The following is a 25992-nucleotide window of genomic DNA, read 5'->3' on the forward strand; positions in this document are numbered from 1 at the left end:
GTTAGTAGTTGAAAACCAAAACTTCAGAGACTTTCCTTTTACAGTTAGATTAATCCAGGGTTCAAAAGTGTTAGCTTGACTTGTTAAGAGTCATAGCCCTTTTCTGGCCCCTTTGGTTGAGTCACTGTGCTTGCATGACCTAATTGACTGCACTTGAATTTTTGTCTTGCATGCTAAAAGGCCTACAGTACATATGGAGTTTAATTTGGAGGATATTTTACATTTTGTAAACGTCTATCTTAGTCTGAGTAGTTTCTGAAGAAAACAGCAGTTCCATCTTTATCATTGAGGTAGAGGCAAGAATTAATTCTCTTGAATTATTTAGAGAAAATCATGATGTGCTTGACCTCCAAAGGGTGACGTTTGACTGAAGAACTATGTGCGACTGGCACAAAGATGTTGCTTTCATTCAAGGATGTTGTGGATGTCAGAACTTGGATTAAAATTGTGTGTGTCTATGTTCTGGTGGTATTTACTCTTTTCAGACAAGCTACAAAGCTACAAGACTAAATGCACTAATTCTAACATAAAGGAACTGGCTTGCTCTTTTAATGTCATTTTTTGCAGAGTTCCTCTAGAAAGGAACACTTCTTCCAGCATAACATTTAAGTGCTATTTAAGCATGCTTGCTTTTAATTATAGTCATTACAGATGTTCAGAAAAAAAACACTGTTGGCAAAATGTTGGAATAGAGTGATGTGCATTTATAAAATACAGGCTTCTGAGAGCACCAGACAGTAATAATCCATAGTCCCTCATTATTCCTTACACTTAGCCTTACAGCCATGTGGCCAGCAACTTTTAACTGAGCCTTCACTTGAGAAGCCTTATCTGTAAGTTGCTTCTCAGTGAACTAATTTCTATTCTAGGATGTTCTATTTTTCAAAAAAATATTCTCATAATGAAGGCATCATATTTGATTTGTACCAGACTTAAGAAACAGCAGCGGGAGCTTTTGGTTGCATTCCAAGGGGACTACTTAAAGTCCAGGGCTTTTTGAAAATTCAGGTTATTTTCTAGAGCCTAATTTTGATCCAGGTTTGCATATGTTGAGAAATTGAAGGAATATATTTACTTTTCAACTGATAGAGACTTAACTGAAGCCTGCAGTTGGGCATTGAACATGTCAATACACCTTTGCTGGCATAAACTGAAGATAAATGTTTTTCCAGCCTAGTTTTAAGACCATCACCTTTCCAGTTGTGGAGAGGAGGAAGTAGGAATGAGGCTGGTAGGCTTTGCTGTTCTATTAAATTTTCCACAAAATGAAAATGTGTGGTACCTGTTTTGCAATGGCTATTTACCATCTCTGAGCAACTAATCCTCTGGCAGGTAACCTTTTGATCCATGTCTATCCAGACTTCATAAGTGTACGTGCTCCCCCTCTATTATAAACTTTTGGAAGGCTTAATTGAGTTTGTGCAGCTTCTGTATTGTGAAAAGAAGACTGCTGTCACATGGCTACAACTTTATTCACATGTCCCCTCTGCAGCTGTCGAAAAGGCTTTCAGCATAAACATGTTTATATTCTGTAGCAGGTTGCTGAAAGATTTCTATGAATATATATTTCTATAAGAAATATTCCACCTTAATTTAAGGAGTTTTTAAAATAAAAGATGCGCTCCAAATGTATTTTTTTTTTCATTCTAGGACAACGTGGGGAGCAATACTGTTTTTCCTAAATAAGGGTATTCCACAGTAAATTTTGTTTTGAGGACTACAATTACCAAAGTTAAGATGCCTCTTGACAGTTTACCTCAGAGGGTATCGTACCACAGCATCCTGCTCAATATCCTAAAATAAAGCCTCAAGTTCAGAGCTGTTTCTGACATGTGGCTGTTCTTCCTTTTGCCCTTAACTGACCAATGGTATTTACAAAGTGTGTTGCCATGAAGTAATCTAGATAAGGAGCTTTTACTGTGAAATTAATTATTTTAAGCTTCTTAGTCTTTTCTTGTGTGCTGAATCAGATTTTTGTGCTACCTTTTAGGTAGAAGTGTTGCTGGTTTTTAGCGCTGTCATGTTGTTGTGATGGTCATAGGAAAACATCCTATGGACAAATGGTAGCTGGCACCAACATACTCAAGTTGTAAACTAAAAAAGAGAAATGGTCACCTAAATTTGCAAGGGCCAACCAGTGTCCTTGGGAGAGAAATGTCTCCAATTGGTTTTTATGTTCTGAAGTAAAATATTTTATTTTACAAAAAGAAACCACTACACTAGAAGATTTTCTGCATTTTGTCTTCTTTTGGTTTTGCTTTTTATTTTTTGTACTTCTTTTTCCCTCCCTACCAAAAGAAGAATATTGCTGGAACTGCTTTCACAAAAAAATTATGCAGATGTTGGCCAACCTAGCTGAAATTACTTCTGTAATCTCAAGCTTGGAAAAAGTGTAAGGCAGCATAGAGTAGTCCATGCTATTTTTGTCCCATGTTGTTTGGGGAGGTGTTGGGAGACATTTTTCATTAGACCAGTGCTCTTTTTAGGACTGCAAAGTGGTAGTAGAATCTCTGGAACTTCAGCTAGCATGTAGCAAGAGAGTGTTGAGCTAATGCTTTAGGAGTTCTTTGGATGTTCCACATTTCTTGTATGTGGACAACTTATAGTCAAGTTTCCTTTTCTGGGGGTGGGGGGAGAGAAGACTTTCACTAATAAATGAAGCTGTGCTTTAGAGATTTACTGAAGCTGTGTAAATGACCTGTTCTCTGATGATGGTTTTGGTTACTGTATAAATTGGTGACTAGGAGGAAAAAAAGGATCAGGATTTGGATTAAATGTGATTTTAGTAACTGAGCTCTGGAGGCCTTTGACTTGTGTGAAGACAGACAATTATGGGTTTTGTTTTGACAGTGTTGTATATACATACCCAACAGATGGAACAGAAAAACTCTAATAGCTAGTGGAATATAATTAAACAGTAGATTTGAGGAGATGAGAGCAAAGTCTTTATGAGAAATCATTTTCTTTGGTGTGGATCTGAAATTAAGGCTGGTTTCAAATGGGTAAGTTCTCTGTTTAATACAGTTCCATTGCCAGCCCAGCTTGAGTAGACAGGGCACCAGGGGAAATTGTTCATGCATTGAGAGAAAAGTCTGTGAAAACACAACATAAGGGCTCATCTTTGCTTTGGTGTTGGTTCAGGCTCAGAATGTGTTAATTCTTGCTGATCCTGCACATTTTATCTGTAGTTCTGCTTTCAGGCTTTTCAGCACATAAGGTTGATGTGACAGTCAATGTCAACAGTATCTATGAGGTGTGAGCGCTGGTATTGAGTACAGCAAACTTCCTGGATGAATCAGCTGAGCTGGAACCTTGACCAAGCCATGCATGTTCAATTCTTGCAGTAGAGGGAAGGCAGAAAAGTTGCATCTGACCTTTAAAAGGATGGTGTTGCAATAATACTTATCTAAATATCTAGAGCAATGAGATCTGGTAGCAAGAAAAATAAGCTGGTATGTTTACCTCTGCAGTGGAACAATGTCAGCTAGACACTCCTGACTCATCAGGTGTTTTTGATGGCAATCTCTGCCAATTTATCAGGCATAGACTTTCACTTGCTTTAACTTTTGATCCCTGGGTCAACAGGGTTAGAACCCCAGAGGTGCATTGGCTCAAGAATAGGTGCACACAGCTTTCAGCACCACATTTGCCAAGGCCACAATACGGGGGTGTGTGGATGTGCATGTCTGTGTGTTAGGCACACCCCACCCCAGTCCACTGCTTCCCTGGGCAGCCTGGACAATTTCTCTTGCTGGTGGTAAGAAGTCACACTGCACTTACTTGTGTGGCACTCACTGCTCCAGTGTGGTTTGCACGTGCACATATGTGTGTATATATAGGCATTACTTCATCTATCGTGCCTCCCCTTGGTTCACTACTATTTTGTGGACTGAAGCAGCTGTCTGCTGGCACTTAATGCCAGCAAAGAGTTCAGGGGAAGAGCAGGAAAGCATATCCAATTAAAACTACAAGGGAAGTTAGCAAAGTAGCAAGTGATTAACTATGCAAGAGTACCATGATGGTGCATGGTAATTTTCACTTCAGCAATGAGTCACTGGGATTCTTTGGATTTAGTCAATATAAGGGTGTAGAGGAAAGTAAGGAAGAGGAGACCTGTTCCTTACTGTTTCTCTTTAAACGTAGTCAGTCCCTGACCTTTGAGTAGGCAGGGTAACAAGACTTTCCATACTACCTGGTTTTGAAATGGGTTACTAGCCTGACCTCAGCTAATCAAAATACAACTTGTCCAGTACATACTAGCTCTTGAAAACTGCTAGGATGGCATAGTGGATTTGGGATTAGCCTGGAAGTACATGGAGGGGAGGAGTACTTGGTGGTCACACCTATGTGCCTAATGCACTTTTGAAATCACAAACTTAATAAACTAGGAAAACAAGGAAAATGCTCATTTCCTAACAAAAGCTATTTCAAACTGCTGAACTTTATTTGACTGTTCCTTCTTATTCTAAAGCATTTTAGCAAGTTTCTGAAACTTACTGTTTTATAAGCTACATAATCTTTTGTTGTCTCAGTTTCAGAGTTAAGGAAACTCTTTGAACCAAACAACCGAGATTTTTTGGAAATGAAAAGGTAAAGGAAAAAAGTGTTTGGCCTGTAAAACAAAACACACAGCTTGTTTTGTTACCTCCTCGTAGAAATTCTGCCCTCCAATCTTCAAGATGCCTGTTTTCACATTTTTCACATATTTTTCAGAAAAGAAAGAATAGCTAGGCGCTTAGAGGGAATTGAAAATGATACACAACCTATGCTTCTACAAAACTGCCCAGGATCAGTCACACACCGTTTGCTAGAGGAAGATACACCAAGATATATGCGTGCAACTGACCCTTACAGCCCTCACTTAGGTAAGTGGCACATGGCAGTCAATCTTGCACTGCTGAATTCCTTCATGTTTGCTAGACTATCAGCCTAGGAGATCTTCTACAGAAGAGCTCTGTCAGGTTGTTGGGGTTTTTAAAATTTGCCTTTTAAGTCTCCAGTTGTCTTATTTGAAAAATGTTGATTGTTCTTAATGCTTTAAATTAACTATTTGAATTGAGAACTATTACTTATTAAAGAATTATTCCTAATACATATTTCTTAATTGTTTTTATGTGCTTTTGGAGACAAAAGTGCAAAAATATAATGTGTCTGTGCAGTCACTTTGATTTGTAAGAAAATCTTTTTGTAAGAAAGCTTTTAGTTCACTCAGTTCAAGAGGTGGGTAAGGTACTTGGAGTTTTGGAAAGGACTTGCTCATGTGTGTTGCACTTTTGACAGGAAGATCAAATGAAGAGGAGGAAACTTCAGATTCTTCTGTAGAGAAACACCCCAGATCATCCAGATACCGATCAGAAACCACAGGAGGTAATACAGAGCCCTTGTACAGTACAGCAAACATGGATGTCCAGGAACTAGAGTCAAAAGCAGAGAGAATAGCTAGGTACAAAGCAGAGAGGCGACGCCAGCTGGCAGAAAAGTATGGATTATCTCTTGAGTCTGATTTGGATTCTGACTACTCACCCAGATATACACGGGCAAGGAAAGATCCTGACAACGTGGAAAGAAAGGGAGTGAAAAGTGAAAGGCAAGATGATGAAAACAAGGACTATGGCACCCTCTATTTTTCCAGGACTGAGACAAAGGCATCAAAGAGTTCAGTTTCTGATTCCAAAGAGTACTCCAGCCGTGAAGATAAAGATGACCTCTCAAATGAAAAGGGTGTTAGAAAAGCAGATGACAGTGCCATTAGACAGGCTTCTGACCCTTCAGCAACCTTGGATAGTTCTGTCTCCCTTTCACTTTCTGGTCGAGACTCTTCCTGCTATAACGAAGTGCCAATGCCACCAAAGCAAGCCCCCCGAGAGTCCCTCCCTTCACCAAAGCGGGCAGCCTCACCGACCCACTTGCAGAATGACCAGCCCTTGCACAGTAACAGCAGACAAAGGTAAGTGTGATTTCTGTTTTTTGTTTTGCTGTAGATCCCTTTCTCTTAATCAGCTTCTGCATCAGGGTCTACAGTATTAATGAGAATGTATTTATTGCCCTTGAAGAATGTATTTAGTTGCTTTAGATGTCTCAGACTGGATTAGTTGGGTTTATTGTATCACAGTGTGTGTCTGATACAAGGAAGTGGCTATTTCTCTAATTAGCTATGTCCTTGTCACTTTATATTTATAGAATTTTTGCTAAAATTAGGCCCTTTGTAGGGAGGACAAACTAGAATTGAAGGAATTATGGTTTTAACTCTCCTTGGGTTTTGTCTTTTGGTTTTTTAATAACTTGTTAGAGCAAGTCTTTAACTTTCTTTCTTCTATATCTTGTAATTGTTGGCTGGGACCTTCCAAGTAGAGACAAGCTGTTTCTCAGTGAAGATTTGACTGTCTTTATGATGGCTTCTGTCAAAATAAAACAGTTTGCAAACTTAAAAGCTGAAGAGTGTCTTGAGCAGTTGAAATAATAGTTGATTTGTTTTCCTGATGTGAAAGTGTAAAAATCTTTTTGAACTGTGGTCAGTTTTTCAGATATCACATATATATGTGCATGAAGGGGCAGAGGGCAAAGTTAAAATTCTATGCTGAATTGCTTTGGACTTGACAAATTTACTATGGTAAGAGTAAATTACCAGATTCTTCCAAAAGGAAAAAAAAAAATTAGTTTCCACTAAATTTACATTACAATTTCTCAGTGTGGTATAGAAATACTGTCAAATTCTTATGCTGACTGAAACCAGTGTATGACTAAGAATTTTTTTAAAGTATGATTTTCTCTAAGCGCGAGTCTTTAATTTCTTGGTAGATGGATAGATAGAAAAGAATAACTGTAAAACCTTAACTTAAAATGTTGCAACTAAAAATGATGTAAATGAGAACTTAATTTTAAATATATGTGCATAATACTAAGTAGTGTTGACTGTTTTAAGAAACTGAGGTAACGGGTATAAACTTTTTATGCTTGGTGTAAGCTATTTATGCTTTCCATAGAGCACAAGAGTTTTTCAGTTTCCAATTGTGAGAAATTAGGAAAAAAAAGAAAGACACCAATCTGGATTATTAAAGAAGCAAATGCATAGTAGTGAGTAGAGACAGGAGTTTTGGGAAGAGTAAAGGGGCTCTTACTCAGCTGTGTAGAGATGAGGTTAGGAGGGGCAAGCTGGAACTGAATTTGGCAAGGGATGCAAAGCATGGCAAGGACTTTTACAGGTATGTTAGTTGGATAGGGAAGGTCAAAGCAAAACTAATAACAACAGATGAGGAGAAGGCTCAATTACTTTTTTGCCTCAGCCTTCAATGGCAACCTCTCTTTCCACATTTCATGAGTGGGTGGACAGCAGGGTGGTGACTGGGGAAGCAAAGTCCCTCCCACTATAAGAAAAAAAATCATGTTCCTGACTGCCTGAGGAAACTGAACAAAAATAAGGCTACAGGACCCAATTAGATTTATCCTGGAGTGTTGAGGGAATTGGCTGATATATCTCCATGATATCTGAGCAGTCAGGTGAAGTCCCAAGTGACTGGAAAAAGGGAAACATTGCACCCATCTTTAAAAAGTGTAGAAAGGAGGATACTGGAAACTACTGCCCTGTCAGCCTCACCTCTGTGCCTGGGAAGATCATGGAACAGATCCTCTCAGAAACTGTGCTAAGGTACATGGAGGAGAGGGAGGTGATTCGAGATGGCCAGCACAGCTTCAAGGCAAGGCCTGCCTTGAAGGACAGGCCTTCTATGGTTGACTGACTACATAAGTGGGCAAAGAAAAGGCTACAGATGTCACTGTCTGCTCCTGCAAGGCCTTCTACACAATCCCTCACAGCATCTTTCTCTCCAAATAGAAGAGCTGTGGATCGATTGTTCAGTAGATGAGGAATTGTTTGGACCACTGCATCCAGGGAGTAGTGGTCAACAGCTCAGAGTCCTGATGGACATCAGTAGCAAGTGGTGTCCCTTAAGGGGTCTGTATGGGCACCAGGGTTATTTCATGTCTTCCTCAATGACACAAGGGGGTTGAGTGCACCCTCAGCAATTTTGCAGATGACACCAAGACAAGTGGTTTGGTTGACACTCCTGAAGGATGGGATAGTCACCCAGAGGGACATGGACAAGCTTGAGAAGTCTCATGAGGGACTTGAGAAGTCTCATGGTAAGGCCAAGTGCAAAGTCTTGCACCTGGGCTGGGGCAAACCCCGGTAGTACCAGTAGAGGCTGGGGGTTGAAGAGACTGAGAACAGCTCTGCCAAGAAGAACTTTGGGGAACTGGTGGATGAGGGGCTGGCAATGTGCATCAGCAGCCCAGAAAGCTAAACATCAAAAGGAACTTGGTCAGCAGGTTGAGAGAGGTGATTCTTCCCCTCTGCTTCACTCTCTTGAGATCCCACCTGGAATACTGTATCTGTAATCCTCAGCGCAGGAAAGACTCAGACTGTTAGAACAAGTCCAGGGGAGAGCCACAAAAATAATCAGAGAGATGAAGCACCTTTCATATGAGGAAAGGCTGAGAGAGCTGGGGTTGTTCAGCTTGGAAAAGAGAAGGCTCCAAGGACATCTGATTTCAGCCTTTCAGTGCTGGAGGAGGTGATTATGAGATTGGGATAGACTTTTTAACGGGGACATTACTCTTTTCTGATAGCACAAGGAGGAATGGTTTTGAACTAAAACAGGGGTAGATTGATACTAGATATAAGGAAGAAACTTTTACAAGAAGGCTTGTAGAACACTGGCACAAGTTGTCCAGAGAGAAGGTAGATGCCCCACCCTTGGAAGCATTCAGGGTGATGTTGAGTGGGACCCTGAGCAACCTGACATAGTTGAAGTGTCTCTGCTCATTGCAGAGTGATTGGACTAAATGACCTTTAAAGGTCCCATCCAACTCAAACTATTCTGTGATTTTGTGAGTAAGTAAAAATATAATACAAATTACTGACTGTATTATTTCTAATTTAATATTTTTTTCTGGATCGGCTTGCGTCAGTATTTGCATAAAACAAATTTCCCCTAATTGCTGTCTGTCTTCTGAAAGAAACCATCTGCACCCACTAAGATGTGATGTAGTGCTTAGAGCAGCCAGAGTTTAAATCTAGGATTTGGTCTCTTGTTTGGATACACATGTAGGCAATAGCTGGTATTTTAAAAGCCATGTTGCAAAGAGCCCATTCTTTAATCCCCCTGACACTTTCAGTGTCAGTGTGCACTCCCTGGTACGATATTCAGAGATGTAAGAATAACCTCTCTGAAACTCTTGTCCCTGATTCTGAGTGGTAAAAAGTAATTGTGTCCGTGCAGTCCATTTAAAGTTACTCTGTGGTGGTCTCCTATAAAGCCATTTGCAAAGAGCAAAAAAGGCTAACTCCAGTTTTTCAGCTGGCTGCTGTTCTGAAATCACTTCCACATTATATACAGGCTATAAAATTAGTTTTGTTAAATTTAAATTTCCTGAGTTTAAATTGCAAAATAAATGCAGCTCGCTTTGGAATATATATGAAAGTTTTTGTGCTTCAGTACTAAGATTTAATAATTAATCCAGTTACCCATCACTGAGAGGGTATCATCTGACATTGCCTGCATTGGGCTCCTGAAATGGCTGATTAAATTCAAAACGTGGCTTGCGTTCTTCTGATTGCACTCTTCAAAGGATGAATGATCAAGTACAAATAATTGCTGCTTGGGCCGTGCCCACTATAAAAATGTGCCAAAGTACACATTAAGAGAGAAGGAAGTTCCTGTGCTTCAAAACAATTCCAGCTAGCTGCTTCTAGTCAGCTTCTGTGAAAAGGTTTTGCCTCCTATTTGGTCAGTTCCGTTAGGGATTCAAAACATTTGGAAAAACAGAAGGTGTTTCAATAGTTGGTGTTTGCTGCTCTAAGATAGATTTGGATTCAGTGACAACAATAGGTGAGTTCCAAAATTTAAACTTACTTGCATCAAATGCACTGTTATCTCCAGAACAGTTGTTGATTTGACCTTTCCCATGTATTTTTCATAAAAGAGTGGCTAAGAAAAATTGAAGTATATGACCTGGAGATTAATTTGGGGTTTTTATCCCAAATGGCTTTTCTCCAATGGAGATGTTCTTTCAGATGTAGCTAAAAGTAATGGAAAGCATCCTGGATGCTTGTCACCTCTGGGGACTGAGTTTGTCAATGTTAATGTGGCAGGACAGGCTGTGCTAGCAAGGTTAAAAGTACTTGATGTGTTTTACTCTTGCTGGGGGATTGTAGGTGAAGGTGAGCATTAGGAAAGTATTTGAGAAACTTTCTGTAGAAAGCTTGCAAACTCCCTTTCTTGCACTGCTGCAAGGCTTTTAAAAGCTCTTCTTTATTTCTATGCTTTCAAATCTAAAATCTGAACAGAATAAAGTCAAGGCAAGATTACATTAGGGGTCACTTTTTTCCTTAAGTTTTTACTTTTCCAAATCACCCAGTGACACAGTCTTTGACTTGTGCTAAGCAAGTGGGCGTTTTTGAAGCTTTGTGATGCAGGGTTACAAGAGGACAGAGGGATTCCAGATGCTCCTGAGAATTTCTTAGGAAATATGATGTAGCCATGTGAATTTTTCACTTCATTAAATTCCTATTGCTCCTTTGTTTTGGTTGCAGCAGTCTTTACCAGTCTAAATCATAAATTAAAGGACAACAACTTTTTCAGATGTCCTTGCACAAACTGACCCACAATGGCAAATTCAAAAATAAGGTTGTGTAGTTGCTTACACTTCTCAATTTTTGGACAATGTGTACTTGGTAAATTACCACTGCAGAATCTTTACCACTTAGCATACTTTGTATATGTTTGTGGGATTATATAATAATTTCTTCCCCAGTTTATCACCTTTGAATTGGATTAGTGTGCATTGCTTTTGTTTTCTAGAACCGTCCTCTGCAACTGAGGAGTCAAAAATAAAAAGGAGTGGGGAAGGGAGATTGGGAAAAATAATGGGAGCATGTGTTGAGATCTTAGAAATTACCTGAAGTTCTGTTTTCTGTAGTAGTGCAGGGAAAGCAAAACCTGAATGGTTTCTTCAGAAAGATTCGGAAGGGGACACACCTTCACTTATCAGCTGGCCCTCCAGGTATCATAAAACATAGCTGTGTGGCTAACAATCAGACTACAAACCCCCCTTTCTTTCCTTTTACTATCTATGTTTAACATTTGCCCTTAATTTTCCTTTAACAGCAGCAAGTAAGAAAGTGGATTTTTTTTTTTTGAGAATAAATGTTGAAACTTTTCTGAAGCATCTGCTTTTATTCTAACTTAGAAATAATTGGTATTATGATGAAGAAGTAAAAATTCCCCAAGCTTCTTCCACAGCTGCTATCATTCTGGCTTCCACTAGATTTTATAACTTCTTATTTTATCTCATTTTCTGCTCTGCAAACCAGCGTATTTTTATATTGTACACCATTCCATCTCAGCATTCCCTACAAGTACCTCCTTGACTTCCAAAGGAGATGGTACAAGAGAAGTAAAAAAAATTACATGGAACAGTAAAACATAATCTTGATCAAAGCTACAGGCAGCTGCTTTCTCCTGGTTTGGTAACATATACAGTGAGCCCACCATGAAAAGCATTGCAGGAAGACTGTTTTTCATGTTCCTGATTAAAGTAATTCCTATAACCCAGTACTAACATCGGTGTGGATGTTCTGGAGAATGCTTGGTACATGTAGTTCAAAGAATACTTCTTCAGATTTAACACAATTTATGTGCTTAAGCAGCTTTCCCCTCACAAGTGCATCAATCGTCAGAGGTAAGAAGCACCAAAATATTAGAAAGAGTGGTGTTTCAAATAACTTCGAATATCCTGAATTATTCACTTAGATAATTTGCCTTTTTTTCCCCTGAATCTTACTTTTTTTCTTAATAATCTAAACTCCAAAATGTCTGTTGGTAGCAAGCCTGGAATTGCACATACTTTGAGCTGGATTACTTACTTTCGAACAGTAGTTTGCTAGCTTGACTCTCTCTCTTTCCTCAAAACTAAAATTATTTTTTCATTCCCATTTGGGAGGAGAGGAAGTACAGGGCTTTCATTTTTAATACTGTGTGCATTATCTGCAGCCCTGTTAGCTGTCTGAGCCTAGCAGGATTGTGAAAGTGCTGGAGAGCTTTACCTGCAGCAATAGCCCCAGAGCGAAGGCTGCCCCCAGCTGCACGTGCTTGCCTCCCACTGTGCCGCTGTATTCCAATTAGAAAGGTTAAATAAAATTCTGTTTTGCATGGATGTTGCACAAGTCCAGAGGTGTTTCTAGAAAACACACTGAAGTAAGGTAACTTTTGGGAACAAGTGTTTTTTTGCAAGTTTGGCATGTTAGAATGTAATGAAACATTTTAAAACAGAATGCCTGTTTAAGTTTTTAAATCCCTTTTTCCCTGCAAGCTCTCTGAAGAGCAACAGCCATGCCATAGTTTTGCTTTTGGGTTTAGGACTTGCCCTTTCAATGTTTTTATTCACTTCCTGAAACAGGTTACACTACATGTGATTTTTCAGATGTCTTAAATGATATACAAAACCACAAGTAAACCAGTCTCTGGCAAAATGTCTGATGGGCTAGGTGGAGAGAACATGTTTTTTTCATCCCTTTCCCCAGCACATCGTCTTGGTACGATGTAAGCTTCCCAGTGTTTTAGACATCTTCAAATATCTGACTGCATACACAGCTGCAATTTCAGGCTGAACCCAACACTCTGATAATATAAAAAGCAGTTTTAATCATCTTGTTTGTTTGAGACTATGGGTATGTGCTGTTTGGTAAACATACTTGTGATCTTATGAGAACATGCTCTATGTTCCCAGAGCTTGCAGTTACCTTCTCAGGAGTCATGCATGTCCATGGCCCGTGAATCACTTGACTGTTTTTGAGCAGTGTACTGCTAAGACTTGGGGGGAGGAAGGGGTTGCATCATAAGATTGCTTTATTTTTTTCATGTATTGGTTTTTATTTCACTGTAATGTTGCTGTCTGTACCCACAGTAGGTGTCTGTGTTCCTTTCCAGATTGGGTATTGCTGTTCACAGCTTTAATCCTTTTTCTTTCTTAAAGAGTAAAAGTTAGAGAGAAATTGGTGAAAGAGGAAAGTGCTCGTGGAAGCCCTGAACTTGTCACAGACACAGTATCTCAGAGAAAATCCCATCCAGTGCCAGCCCACTACATGCCTCTTCAGACAGAAACGTCTGCCTTTGATAGGGTTATAAATCAGCCCATCAGTTCCGTGCGCCAGCCAATCCATGGCTATATTCAGCCTGCTGGCATTGCTCACACAGCTCAGCTGATGGCAGCAGAAGAACCAGCAAACAGCCCTGCTGGCAGCCTCCTCCCGACGGACAACGTCAGCCTCGGAGCAAAGTCCTCAGCAGCCGCTGCATCTGAGAGTGAAAAGAAGGAAGCACCTGGTTATGGAGCAAAACCTGCTGAAGAAGATTCCTTGGAGGGTGAACAGGCTTCCAAAGGCAGAAGGCCCATTCTGCCATCTGAGATTCGCAAGCAAGGGAAGAACCACGAAGGCCTCTTTGGCGAAGGAGAATTGGAGACCCCTGTGGGGAGTTCTTCCTTTGCAAGCAAGCCGAAAGTTAACTCAGAAGTTCAGAGGGAGTTGGAATGCAATAAGAGGCAGGCCCCTGAGCAGCAGTTTAAGACCCCTGAGAACGTAGAAAGGAGTGAAGCTGTTATGTACATACAGAGCGGATCTCTATTGCAGCCTGACAAGGCAAAGGCTCCCGTTTGGAAAGTGTCAACAAAGCATAAGGTCCTGACTCGCTCCATGTCTGACTATACTGTGACTACTAAGTTAGAACCTTTTAAAAGTAAGGAGAGCATGGAAGCAAATCCACCAAATGGTGAGATTGGCATGGTTGACACAAAAGTCTCTGTTGCCCAGCTCCGTAATGTCTTTCTGGAGTCTGCTAATGCCAACAAGAAAACGGAACTGTAGGTGACATTTCACTCGTATTTTCGTGTGAAACTTGCACGTCCTTGGCAAAATTACACCCACTCAACAGCAGTTGTCTTTCGGCACTTAAAGCACACAGCTTAGCTCTCACCAGTGTGTACTGGAGGCTGAGATGGTTTGAATCCTGCTTTTGTGCTTCTGCTTGCTAATGCGAGTTGTGATGTGGGGTAGCTGGAATGTATTCGTCTGCGCATGGAACCGGAGGAGCATGCAGAGTGATCTCTGGGGAGTTGTTGAGATGCTTACATCTATGTTTTACTTCTCTCTCCTATTTTCTTTCCTATGTGCTCTCTGTCGTGCAATTTGAAAGGGACTCTCGGTTTGAGATGTCAGCAGCAGGTAGTACTGTGTCTGCCAATGGGGACCGTGAAAGAGGGCCACGAAAGGCAAGGCGCTATTTTACTCCTGGTGAAAATAGAAAGACTTCTGAGAGATTTAAAACTCAACCTATAACATCAGCAGAACGAAAGGAGACAGATAGGTAGGCATGTACAAAGCTTATGTGTAGCATTCTGGTGCAGGTGGATATTAACAAGGTTGGAAAAAGATTTGTTCACATATTAGAATAAACGTTTTGCAAGGTTATTGTTTGTCTTTAAAAACAATTTGTTGTAGCTTCTTACAAAATGAAACCCAAACCCCTCCCCCAACAAAACCAATTTGTTGCAAGTTCCTTCCATTTGAAATAGTAAACAATGAATCATCATAAAGTTGTCTGGTTGGAATGTTAAATACTTTTAGCTTTATATAAAGGATTTCCTTTCCATCTACTCTGCTTTATCATTTACTCTCTTTGTAAACCACCAAAGATACCTATTTTATGTTAAAAAGTTGGTAGCAAATAATAGACTTTTGTTTTCTATTACAAGGTGAACTAGAAATCATTTTGCTTGACTGTATTTAAGTTTGGCTGCAATTGCTTGCATTTATGCTTTATTAAAGGATGTTCCCAAGTGGACACTGCTGAAACTTGAAAAAGAGATAATTTCTCCCACTCTTAAGACTTTGAGGTCCTGCTACTTCAGACTGAATTTGAATTTAATTTCTGATGTCTTGTTTCCAGCTAACTCTTCTCTGTTTGATAATTTTTCACTAGGTCAATTTTGTATGCAGAAATACCAACTGCTGACGGTATGTTGCTGTACTGTTTTCCAAGGAAGAAATGGGATCTGATGTGTTTTATTTTGTTGTAACTGAAGAACTGTTTGATAATGCAAACAAAATCCACTTGAAAATATCTTTACCTATGATATATAGTTGAGATACCTCATTTCCTTGGGCCACATCTGCTACAGAGTTGATTTCAAACTCATTTCCATTCCAAAAGTCTGTCTGTGGATACCAACTTCAAATGGGAGTCAAGTGGAGAATGGCTTGAAACTTTTCAATATAGTTGGGGTTGGATTTTATCCTAATTTAGACAATAAATAAGATAGTTGTTGGGAAAAAATTAATCATTGGTCAGTTTTAATCACTGGTCTAGGACTTATAATTTAAACAAAGCCTTTAGTAACAAAGCCTTTAGTATAATGTGAAACTGATGTTACTAACATGTTTTTTGGCTAAGGAAGTTGCAACTGCAGGTTATTAAATTACAGAATTCAGTCTGCCATCTTGCTTCTGTTTCCCTCTGTCACCCTTGGCAAGTCTGGCACAAATTAAGTAGGTAATCTCATGAGTAGCTATATTTAGATCTAATGCCTTATGCTATTTGAAAGCTGATATTCCTTGCAGCTCTGAGATGCTGGCTCGTGTATCTGGAGGATGCTGATTTCAGCTCCTGAGGATACCAATTTAGCCTCTGAGAAATGGGGACACAAGGTAATCAGAATGGCCAGCTAGTACAAGATAGATGTTCAGTACTCTTCACTCACCCTTAAGACAGTCTTTATTTTCTTAGTCCATGTGTTTTCATAGACTGATGCAATAAGTTTGATTAATCATCAGATGTTGTTTAGATAGTTTGAAATTACTTGAACTGTCTTGAAGACAAGTCTTTTGTTTGCAAATCATGTCAGACTACATGTCAGACTGTATTGCTCATTTGATGCAATTCATGTAAAAACACGTAAAGTTTACACAGCTGGGTTCACAATAAGTTTTTTGTTTAATGTGAGAAACAGCCAGCTTATTTGCTGGCTTGTAATCATTCATATTAAAAAAAATATTACTCTTAATATGAGATTGATTTATTATGTTCAGCGTCCTTTTTTTTCCTCTTTGTGTAGATGAAGAAAAATTGGATGACCGAGCCAAACTAAGTGTAGCTGCAAAGAGACTCCTTTTTAGAGTGAGTATTGCATTTTCTGAACAGGAGGTTGAATTAAACATTTCAAATACAGGAACCCAAAGTGCATTAGAATAAAGTATAATGCAGTTAACCAAGTTCAAGCTACATAACTTTTGTTTTTTACTTCATTCCCTACCTACACAGTAGACCTATTGCCTGTTTTAAGAATGTCATTTAGAGAGAAGTGTGTAGTTAGTTTTAACTCCATGTTGCATACTGTGTGGTTGCATCTTGCTTCTAATTTAGATATGGGCATTTGGGAACTTCACTGCTGTGCATGCAAGGAAGCTAAGAATAAAGTATTGTTTCAGAACTTTTCTTCCATGGTTTTAATTATGACATATGTCCCATTAGGAAATGGAAAAATCATTTGAAATGAAAAATATTCCCAAACCACCTACAAGAAGTTCAGCAGTGGAGAGAAGGCTGCGGCGCTTGCAGGACAGGTCTCACACACAGCCCATCACCAGCGAGGAGGTGGTCATTGCAGCCACGTAAGTGCTGCATGCCTTGGCTCTGCCTCTGCCTCCTGCTTTCCAGTCTGGGAATAAGCTCCATATCTCTGGCGCTTGTAACTTTGCAGCGAGGAAAACATTTATTGCTAAGGGCCTTGAGAACCACAGGGGAAACTATATTGAAATTCCTTTTCAAATGCAGAGGGACTAGTAAAGCATAACTTGTATGAACTGTAATTTGGCAGGAAGTTTAGGAACCTGTGGATTAGGTAAACGAGATTAATCATAGCATTGTTTCATAACCCAAATGAATAAGATAGTTAGAGCTGAGGGAACTCTGCACAATTTCTTATGAAATGTATATGTATTGGGGAAAACTTTTAACACCCTGAAATCTCAAAGGTACTTTTTGGAAATGCTTTTCTTGCACTGTACTCATATATCGTGATGTTTTCCTGAAAAAGGGAAAATCATTTTGGGAGGGAAATTAAGCAACAGTGAATTGAATGGATGTTCACCTAATGTTCAGCTCTTAACTTACTTTATGGGTTAAGAATAACTTCAAGAGACAGCCTGTTTGTTCCTCTAGGTTTTTATTTACTTTCAAAGTATTTGGAATTATTTTGCAAATGTCACAGCAGATAACTCAGTTAATTAAAAATGATTGCTGTTTGGTTTTTTTCCGTTTTGTTTTGGTTTGGTCTTTTCTGTAGTTAACACTTAATGTATTGCTTTTCTTAATGCTTTTTTCTTCTCTCTCCCTGTGACTTTTCCCTCCTTGGCAATTCTTTAAAGTGAAACTACCCCTGCTTCACGTTCTGTGAATACCCACACAGTAGTGACAAGAGTACCTAGTCCCACTGTAGTTAAGAGCACTGTACAACCTACCAGGTACTGGGGGGGTAAACATGCATGTTACATGGAGCACAAGATTCCTCAATAGCAGATGCATCTTTAAAGTCTTGAATGCCTTTTCAATGTGTCAAGTGAATACTTGTTTCAAGAATATTTAAAACATTCATCACCTTCATTTATGTTTGCATGATAAAGCAATGCAGCTTTTTTTTTTGTCAAGCGTCTGTTTTCAGGACCCTTCTAACCACACTTAACCTGTTGTAGAAGCATATTCTTTTTCTGAAAGAAATTAACATGCATGTGAGCAAATCTAGCAGGATTCTTTTTGCTCTTGTAATTTTTTTGTATGGTAATGTCATCCTGAGATGAAAATAGCACAGCTGAGTGCTTGATTTCACAAGCAGTACATGTCCTTTGTCTGTCTCTACATGTATTTTTTTAGCTTGCAAAATTAAAGAAAATATAAGAAATTGCACCACCTATAGGTAAAGTTGCAGAATATTGTTCTGAATGAGAGAATTTTAGCAGAGGCCATGGCAGAAAAAAAATAATTAGAGAATACTACTAATTCCATAAATGTGAAAGAAGTTGAATGATAAAATATTTTATAGTAAAGGTGAATAAAATACTTTATTGTAGAGACAAATGCAGTTACAGCTTTTATGAATGAATATGTCTGCCTTCAGCATTGGTCAATCTTCAAAATCAATGGACTGTGTTTCAAAACTAATTTTTGTTATTGATTTATCCCAGATCATTCAAAACAAAAGTCTGAATTCCATTCCACTTCAGATTAGAAGAGTCATTGCAATTTATTCTAACTAAAAAGCAGCACAAACTTGGAGTTTAAGTCTGTCTTTTAAATGTCTTTTGTCATATATGGTCCACAAATTGCTTTCAATAAAATTGAACTTTATATAAATTGCACTGTAGGACCTTGAAAGCATCTTAAATGTCTCTCCATAGCTCTGTGCTCTGTATAAAGAGATTGTCTGTAAAATCTCTCTTCAATCTTGAGTTCCCTCGTAAAAAATGTTGTGTCCTAATCAAGTGAATTCATGAATGAAAATGTAACATTTTTTTTAAATCTTCGACTGTTGAATTAGCATTTATCATGCCAATGTTGAACCACTGCATACCCACTTAGGCTGCTACATTACATTGGCTATTGTGCTTCACGTGCAGATCTTCTGCTTCTATCAGGTTGAGATTTTAAAACTGCACAATTGCTTCTCCAAAACTGATTTCCAGTTCTGCTTCTTCAGCTTGCAGGCATCAGCACACCAAAAAATTTTAGCTAAAGAGGAGATAAGAGCAGCCAAAGAGGCGATGGGGCAAGATCAGTCTGAGGAACCAGATTCTTCCACCTTAAGCTTGGCAGAAAAGATGGCTTTGTTTAACAAACTGTCTCAACCAGTGTCCAGGGCCATCTCCACAAGGAATCGGGGAGATCTGAGGCACAGGAGAATGAATGCTCGTTACCAGACTCAGCCAGTCACTCTTGGAGAAGTTGAGCAGGTAAGTGCCATCATAGCTCTTTTGCATTTCTTTTTATTGGTGAAAAAAAGCTTCAATGTAAGATACCATAAAGGCTGGCCTTTCCTTTACTCTGAGCTACACACAGAGGAAAACGTTTGTCAGGAGGCTGTCTTCTGACATTGAACATTCCCTGAAGTGTTCAAATTTTTTGATATGGTTTTCTTTTTTTTTTTTTTTTAAGTAATTTGAGAGTAACTTCCTGCCTAGTGCAAGTTGTACCTTTCACAGTGTGTGTCACTTCCACTAGAATATTACATGTTGTCTAAAAGTAAATTCCTGTTCAAAAGGCTGAAAAACTGAGACACACATCATTTTGCTTTAGGTGTATTTTCAGGGCATTCTGGAGTTTTGTTATGTGCAATTTTCAGGCTCTTTCCTGAAAGCACAATATATTTTCATTATTAGTAAGGACATAGTCTGTCATTTTCCTCTGGGAGGAGGCATTGATTTTTATCTGTATTTTTTCCCTAAAAGCAGAATACTTTTGAAATTCAGGAAGTCAAAGAGAAATTATTTAATGTGCAGTGAAATTTGGCTTCCTGTTCTGGAATACTTCATCTAATTGGAACTGCAAAGGAATGTCTTTTTAGTAAAGCCTCAGCATAAAGTGGCCCAGAAGTGGTCTTTTAGATCTCTTCACAATAGCAGAAACAGCAATCCCTTTGCATCACAGCTTTGAAAAAAATCACTTTAACAGTGAAGCACAACTCCTGTGCATGTCATATTTCTATGTATTTGGATAAATCTGAATATTAGAAAGTTCCTACCATTTTCTTTCTATATGCTTCATTTATGATTATTCATTTTCCATATTTTATAACAGGATAGTGAGAAAGCAGGATTTCTCTAAACATATTGGTGCAAAGCTGTACAGATTACAATTGTACTTTATGGCTACTTCGGTTGCACATGAAGTAGTAATAAATGCTTGCAGATTTATTTAAGCAAGATTTCCAGACCTTACATAGTCCTTTTTCCATTCACTTCTCACGTGCCAATCACTGCCACAGTTTGGCTCTTTAGTGATTGTGTCACTAACTTGTTTGGGGGCCAGTGAATGGAAAAGGGCTGAAGCAGATGGGGAAAAAGTGAGAGTCATGTTACTTTATCAGACTTAGAGAGCAAGCAAGGAAAATCAGAGGAAGCATGTTGTGTCATCTTTGTGAACCTAGCAAATGAAATCTAAGAGTTGACTCTGAAGCAAGCTCAATGGGAGTGTATTTTCAAAAATACTTTCTACAGTGAACAGTTCATTGGTGTGTTGGGGGGTTTTGAGATGCAGGTATGGTTTATCTAGGAAGAAGCAAAAGAGAGCTATCAAAATAGATAACTAGAGGTTATATTCCTAAAATGAATATTTGAAAATGGAAATATCTTGTAGGTAAAACTGAATTCACTTTTCTGATCTCCTTTAAATTTCTAATTCTGATAGATGCAATGGAAAAAAAATAAACTGGTAACTATTTTCTTAATCTTGCTTTGGAATCTTTGAGCTAACATATTCTTTGCTCTGCCTTCCAGTTTGCTTAATGAATGACTGTTGTCTGTGCTTTGTGGAATCTGCATGCACATTTTAGGTTCTGAGCTGATTTCCTCCTACTGGTGTGATCTTTTTTGTCCTTTTGCACACTGTTCACTAGCTATGCAGTTTAAGAAAACAAAAAAAAAACCTTCACTAGATGTGTATGAGGCATGTTTGTCACTCTGTTTCATAGCTTTTGTGTTCTTTGGAGAAGATAAAGGAAAGCTCAGAAAAAAAATGCATCTTAACTGCATCTAGGAAAATTTCACAAAATTATTATGTTAGAAGAGTAGAGAATTGTTCCACCATGGGGACTGGCAGAATACATTTGGAAGTATTTTTAATGTGCTTCTTAGGCTCAAATACTTTGCTCATGACAGCCAATGTTTATATTTGAAGAAGTTCTTCGTGAAGGTGATTTATGTGGAGAGAGCATCAGGAATGTCTGCCCTGGGTTAGGACAGCACGGAACTGTCTCTCCCTGGCACTGAGTGGTCACCATAGCTGGGAGCTGCAGAGCTGTGTAAGAGCAGAGCTGTGCCAAAGCTAATGAGTCCTGCTGAGATGCAGAGATGATTAGCCTGGGCACATGGCATGTCAGCCGGCATCTGGAACCTGAACTAATTCCTTCCCACACTGCTGCAGGTCCTGAGCCCTGACACGATGTCAGGTTGCATGTTCCACACACGCCCCTTGTTACTAAAGGTCTTGCTGTTCACATGCAGTTGTTTTTACCTTGGGTGGAATAACCCATCTGCAGACAAATAACAAAGGCATTGTTGCTTTCCTTACCTGTTCTAGTCTGTACTGGTAGAGCACAATATTTACATGAAGCATACCTTGGATGAACTGTTGTGATAAGGCTGGTTTTTGGAATTGATAATTTTACAGCTTGTAAGTCCTATTTGGCTTCTTTGGATTTTTTTGTTTGTTTGTTTTTTTCCCCTTCATAGGTACAGAATGAAAGTGGAAAGATCGCTCCCCTGTCATCTGCAGTTGCAACATCAATTTCAGCCATGGCCTCTGCCCTTGCTCCGTTGTTCGGGGACCTGCCCGGGAGAGGCAGCGCTGCCGCGAGGTTCCACCCTGCAGCAGAAAGCTTGGACTCGTCAGGAAAACACACACACAAGTCAGAGCAGTGGCAGCCCTCAATGGAAGCACTAGAAAGCAGAACAGCATCAAAGAAACAGGAAGAAGAAAGAAAGAGGTTTCTAGCCCATGAAGCTAATGAAATTAAAAAGTACAGCTCCTTTGAGGATGAAACCACACATCCCGTTCCTGAAAAAACAGGAGATCACCATAAAGAGACAACATACAGCTTCCTCAGGAAGGGCAGCTTGGAACTGTTTGGTTCACAAGCACTTTTTCAGCCTCTGGAACAGAAGGAAATCGATACTGCCATGCAAGGTAAATGGGAAGACAAAAAAGGCCAGGCCTTTGAAGAAAAGGTGGATTTGGAAAGTGTTATGAAAAGCAAGACTTGGCAAAGAGGTCTGGTAATTGCTTGCTGTTGATGTGGTCTCATTCAGCAAATGGTGTTTCAAGCTTTATCAAGACTGGTTACATTTCCTTTTTCTAACACTGCTTAGAAATACAGAAGTATCTGTCAAGTGTTAAGTTTTACAAATAGAGGGGTTTTTTTTATTATTCCTTAAATTTTTCAGTCTTTAAAGATGGCTCAGTTTTATTCAGATTTATTTACTTTGAAAGAAGTGGTATTACCTGCTGAAGCTAAGATATATTCTTTCTGGTTTTGCCCTTGCCCCTACCCTCCAAAATCTAGAACAAACTAAACTTGCTGCTCTGAGTCAATTATCTGCCTTTATTTTTTGTCTTATTGTGCATATAGAGTTATGAATTACCTACATATGTGCATACATAACTAGGAGTGGATAATTTTCAGATAATTAATTTTCCAAAACTAGTATTATTTTCTCTTTGATGTGGTGATGAAATACAAACCAGGAAATTCTCAAAGCAATTACATTTTTATATGCATGGCATAATTTAAACTTAAAAAATAAACTTGCCCATCTTTAAATAAAGTACTTTGGAAATAAACAGTGATTTATGTAATTTCATAAATCCTATTGTCCTGAATTTAGAAGGATGTTTTATTCCTTTCCTTTTTTATTGGCATGGGTGACAGGATCGCACTACCCCGTAGCACTAAAAGCATTTTTGTGTTCATCTTGTGAAGTTAATTTATTTTGAACTTAATGGTTTTCACACAGGCATAGAAAGATACAGTTCTGCCTGTATTCCTCTAAAGCAGTATCCATTCTGTCCAATTGGCCTTTGATGACTGCAGGGGAATTGGACACTGGAATGTAATAAGAGCAGTCATATATCAGAGGGGTGTTGTGCTTATAACTTTTCAAAAAGAAAAATGAAGATCACTTATATTTCTTTAAGGATAGCTGTAGTAGTGCATTTATCTTTCTTCAGGGCAGTTTTTTCCTGTGGTTTAATTGCAGCTTGGAAAAACAAACCCAAAAGAGCCCCCAACACCCTCCTAGAAAATAATACCTCTATTAAGCTATTAAATGTCCTGGTATGCTACTCAAGCATTAAACTGCTTTACCAAATATTTAATTTTCTTGTTTAACTTTTGTCTGCTTCTCTTCCCCTGGTCTTTGTTCCCTGTTACTTTCATCTGTTCGTTTTCCTGTAGGTGTGATGAGGGAAGCAGCAGGTTGTGCCTCACCCATGTGGAGTTCAGACCTGTGTGTTGAACATGAACATGATGTTCTGTGGCTTCATGTGAACATCAGTCACAAATGGCTAGTCCCTGCAGCAAGTAATGCTGCACAATTGATCTTTGTGCTCTAGCTCAGCCAGAAGTTTCTCCCTGTTAGAATAGTATGTGATGTGAATGTTTAAAATACAGATTTGCTTCTTCAGTGTTAGTAATGTAAAGTGTCTTTGAGAATAGAACTAATTCAGCACTTCTCTTTTGAATGGGCAGACCACGCTGAGCTTTCTTCTGAACTCACCAGCACATCAGCCATGAGGACAGTTTCACAAACTGCAGCTGCAGCATCCTGTAGACTGCAGGAGCTCTCTGAACAATTGGAAGGCAAATTTTATAAGAATTCCTGTGAGATGTTTTCCATGGGAGAGAGCAAAGCACAAACAGCTGAGGATGTCCTTGATAATTCCAGCAAAACTATGTCAATTAAGGAAAGGTACTTAAATTTCTTTCTTTTTTTAATGATCCCTATAAAAACAGTTATTATATTGATGATGATATAAAAAGAAGCTTTAAAACTGTTTCTAAAAAAGCTAAGTAGTGATTATTAGGCTTTATTATTACTAACAGCAGAAACATGCAGCTAATCTGCCTGACATGCTTATAAAGCAGATGCTGGTGAATGAGAATTATCATTCAAGAGAACATAAAAACCTGATTTTGAAAGAGCCACCTGAATAATCAGTTAATATTTCAGAAAATTAAACCTGAAAAATGTACATGTTCTAATTACACTTATATACTCAATCTACTTCTCCAGGTTCTGCTTTCAGTTATACAACAGGTGTAATGTGATTCTGATTTATTTTAATAACCATTTCTTGTTGGTCTACAGGAGTATAAGCTGACTAGAAGGAGTCACAGATAGACTCTCTCTGATATTCCCCCACTACTTCAGAAGTACTTGGTTGCCATTTTGACTTCTTAGAACTTCCTGTAGGGATTTAAAAAGGATAGTAAGTTGGACAGGTTTATAAGAGTACTAGAAATACTTTTTCCAACCCAAGAGCACTCTGATCTGAGGCAAAATGTTATGTCCTGCACTTGGGCAGAGAGTGGGAGTTCAGGATTGAAGTGCCAATAGCTGCTATAGTACTTGAAAAGGTTTTCCTAACTTAGTTAAAACTTTGAGAGTATAAACTCAGTCCCAAACTGGTAGCAGTCCAGTGAGTGAATTACAATTATTTGGCCTATCTTTGTTTCAGTTTTTCTGCATGAGAGCAGAACCAATAAATGAAAATAGCTGCCTGATTAAACTTTCATTGTGTAAAAGTATTCCCTCACTTAATGAGGGGAGTGTGATATTAGGCAATCTGAATCTATTTTCTTTTCTTTTAAACATAATTCCAAAATTTGTTTCTCAAATTCATGTGTTTCTAGGAGGTATGTGAGTCATTCTCATTTACAGAGTATCCTCACTCCCTATCAACCCCTTTAAGCAAGGAGATGCAGGGGCAGCTGCAGCAGCTGTGCAGTCCTAGTGCCCTTTTTGAAGGCTGTACTTAACCCTTTTCAGTTTACTGTTGTTTTGTTTAAAGCAACTTTCATCCCCCTCCCCATCCCCCTCCTCTAAATAAGTCAATTGTCTTGGCAGATGAGGTTTAAGACCAGCAACTTCTGGATTATAGGTGGTAAATGATCTACCATCCCTGATCCTGGTGGAGAAAAAGAGGTTGGAAGGAAGAGACAAATTTTAATAGCTGTTTCAGTCCTAACTTTAATGCCCCAGCTGAGTTGAACTCTTCAGCAACTGAAGCCTGTCAGTCACACAATCAGGAACTGCTTTTATTAGGAATCTGAGACTGTCTACTCAGTCCCAGAGCTGACAAAAGAAAATACCTTCTGTCTTGTTTGTATACCCTGATTCCACAAACATCTGTAAATGACTGAGCTCGTATCAAAATGTTTTAGCCTTCCAAAATACCACAGTAGTCTCCTTCTTGTCCCAGAATTAAAAGACTACAACCACTGTTTCTTTTCTTGGCTGCAGTTCATGCCAAGTATTCATAAACATCAAAGAACATTTCTGCTAAAGATTAACTATTACACTTGGATTTCTTTTTCCTTTTACATTTACTAACTTCATCTTCCCATCCAGTGGATTTTTCTGGCTGTGTCAGACATTCTTTCACCTTATGGAAGAACAACTTTTCCACACATGAAATAGTATTTGGGCAGGATGCATGATTGCTGGTCTGGATGAAAGTGATTTTCCACAAAGACTTGCTTCACTGAAATAATACTATCCTCGTAGAGTGGATGTATGGCTGGCATTTTCAGAATTGCCTATATTATATAGAAGAATGAAAATAATGGGTTTTTTTAAGGAGGAAAGACACCTATACTCTCTTCTTCTGTCTCTGTGCTTTTATTGAGACCAAAGGCCATCCTGTCAGCTCCACTGTAGAAGTCAGCTGCATGCCATGATCACCATTTTAAAAAGCTGCATCTGATTAATTTCTGGTTAACCTATTACCATCATTCTCACTTTCTCAGGAAAAATCTAGCCTAAACATAGCCTAAACATAGTTTTCAACCTTTTTTGATGTATGGATGCCTGAGCAGCACTTTCTTTCACAGTCTGGTTCCCACTATATTGAATTTATGCACTCTTTTAACAATCAACTTCCTTTCTGTAGT

General features: G+C 38.8%; 1 protein-coding gene across 7 annotated transcripts in view; it reads left to right on the top strand.

The window, feature by feature from the left end:
• SVIL (supervillin) overlaps nucleotides 1-25992 on the top strand; it is a 133021-nt gene that overhangs the window by 73253 nt on the left and 33776 nt on the right. For 4 of the 7 annotated variants that reach the window (XM_077788773.1, XM_077788766.1, XM_077788771.1 and 1 more), the window contains exons 4-17: nucleotides 4533-4590; nucleotides 4714-4865; nucleotides 5281-5947; nucleotides 10978-11061; nucleotides 13033-13917; nucleotides 14250-14420; nucleotides 15036-15070; nucleotides 16168-16229; nucleotides 16584-16723; nucleotides 17480-17575; nucleotides 18805-19057; nucleotides 20511-20534; nucleotides 21554-22007; nucleotides 23569-23788. In XM_077788773.1, coding sequence (XP_077644899.1) covers nucleotides 4583-4590; nucleotides 4714-4865; nucleotides 5281-5947; nucleotides 10978-11061; nucleotides 13033-13917; nucleotides 14250-14420; nucleotides 15036-15070; nucleotides 16168-16229; nucleotides 16584-16723; nucleotides 17480-17575; nucleotides 18805-19057; nucleotides 20511-20534; nucleotides 21554-22007; nucleotides 23569-23788 — 3251 coding nt within the window. In that variant the 5' untranslated portion in view covers nucleotides 4533-4582. The remainder of the gene's footprint in view (nucleotides 1-4532; nucleotides 4591-4713; nucleotides 4866-5280; nucleotides 5948-10977; nucleotides 11062-13032; nucleotides 13918-14249; nucleotides 14421-15035; nucleotides 15071-16167; nucleotides 16230-16583; nucleotides 16724-17479; nucleotides 17576-18804; nucleotides 19058-20510; nucleotides 20535-21553; nucleotides 22008-23568; nucleotides 23789-25992) is intronic. The other 3 variants (XM_077788770.1, XM_077788769.1, XM_021543007.3) reach the window with 2 other exon arrangements.

The sequence above is a fragment of the Lonchura striata genome, chromosome 1 (assembly GCF_046129695.1).
Source record: "Lonchura striata isolate bLonStr1 chromosome 1, bLonStr1.mat, whole genome shotgun sequence".
NCBI lineage: Eukaryota > Metazoa > Chordata > Aves > Passeriformes > Estrildidae > Lonchura > Lonchura striata.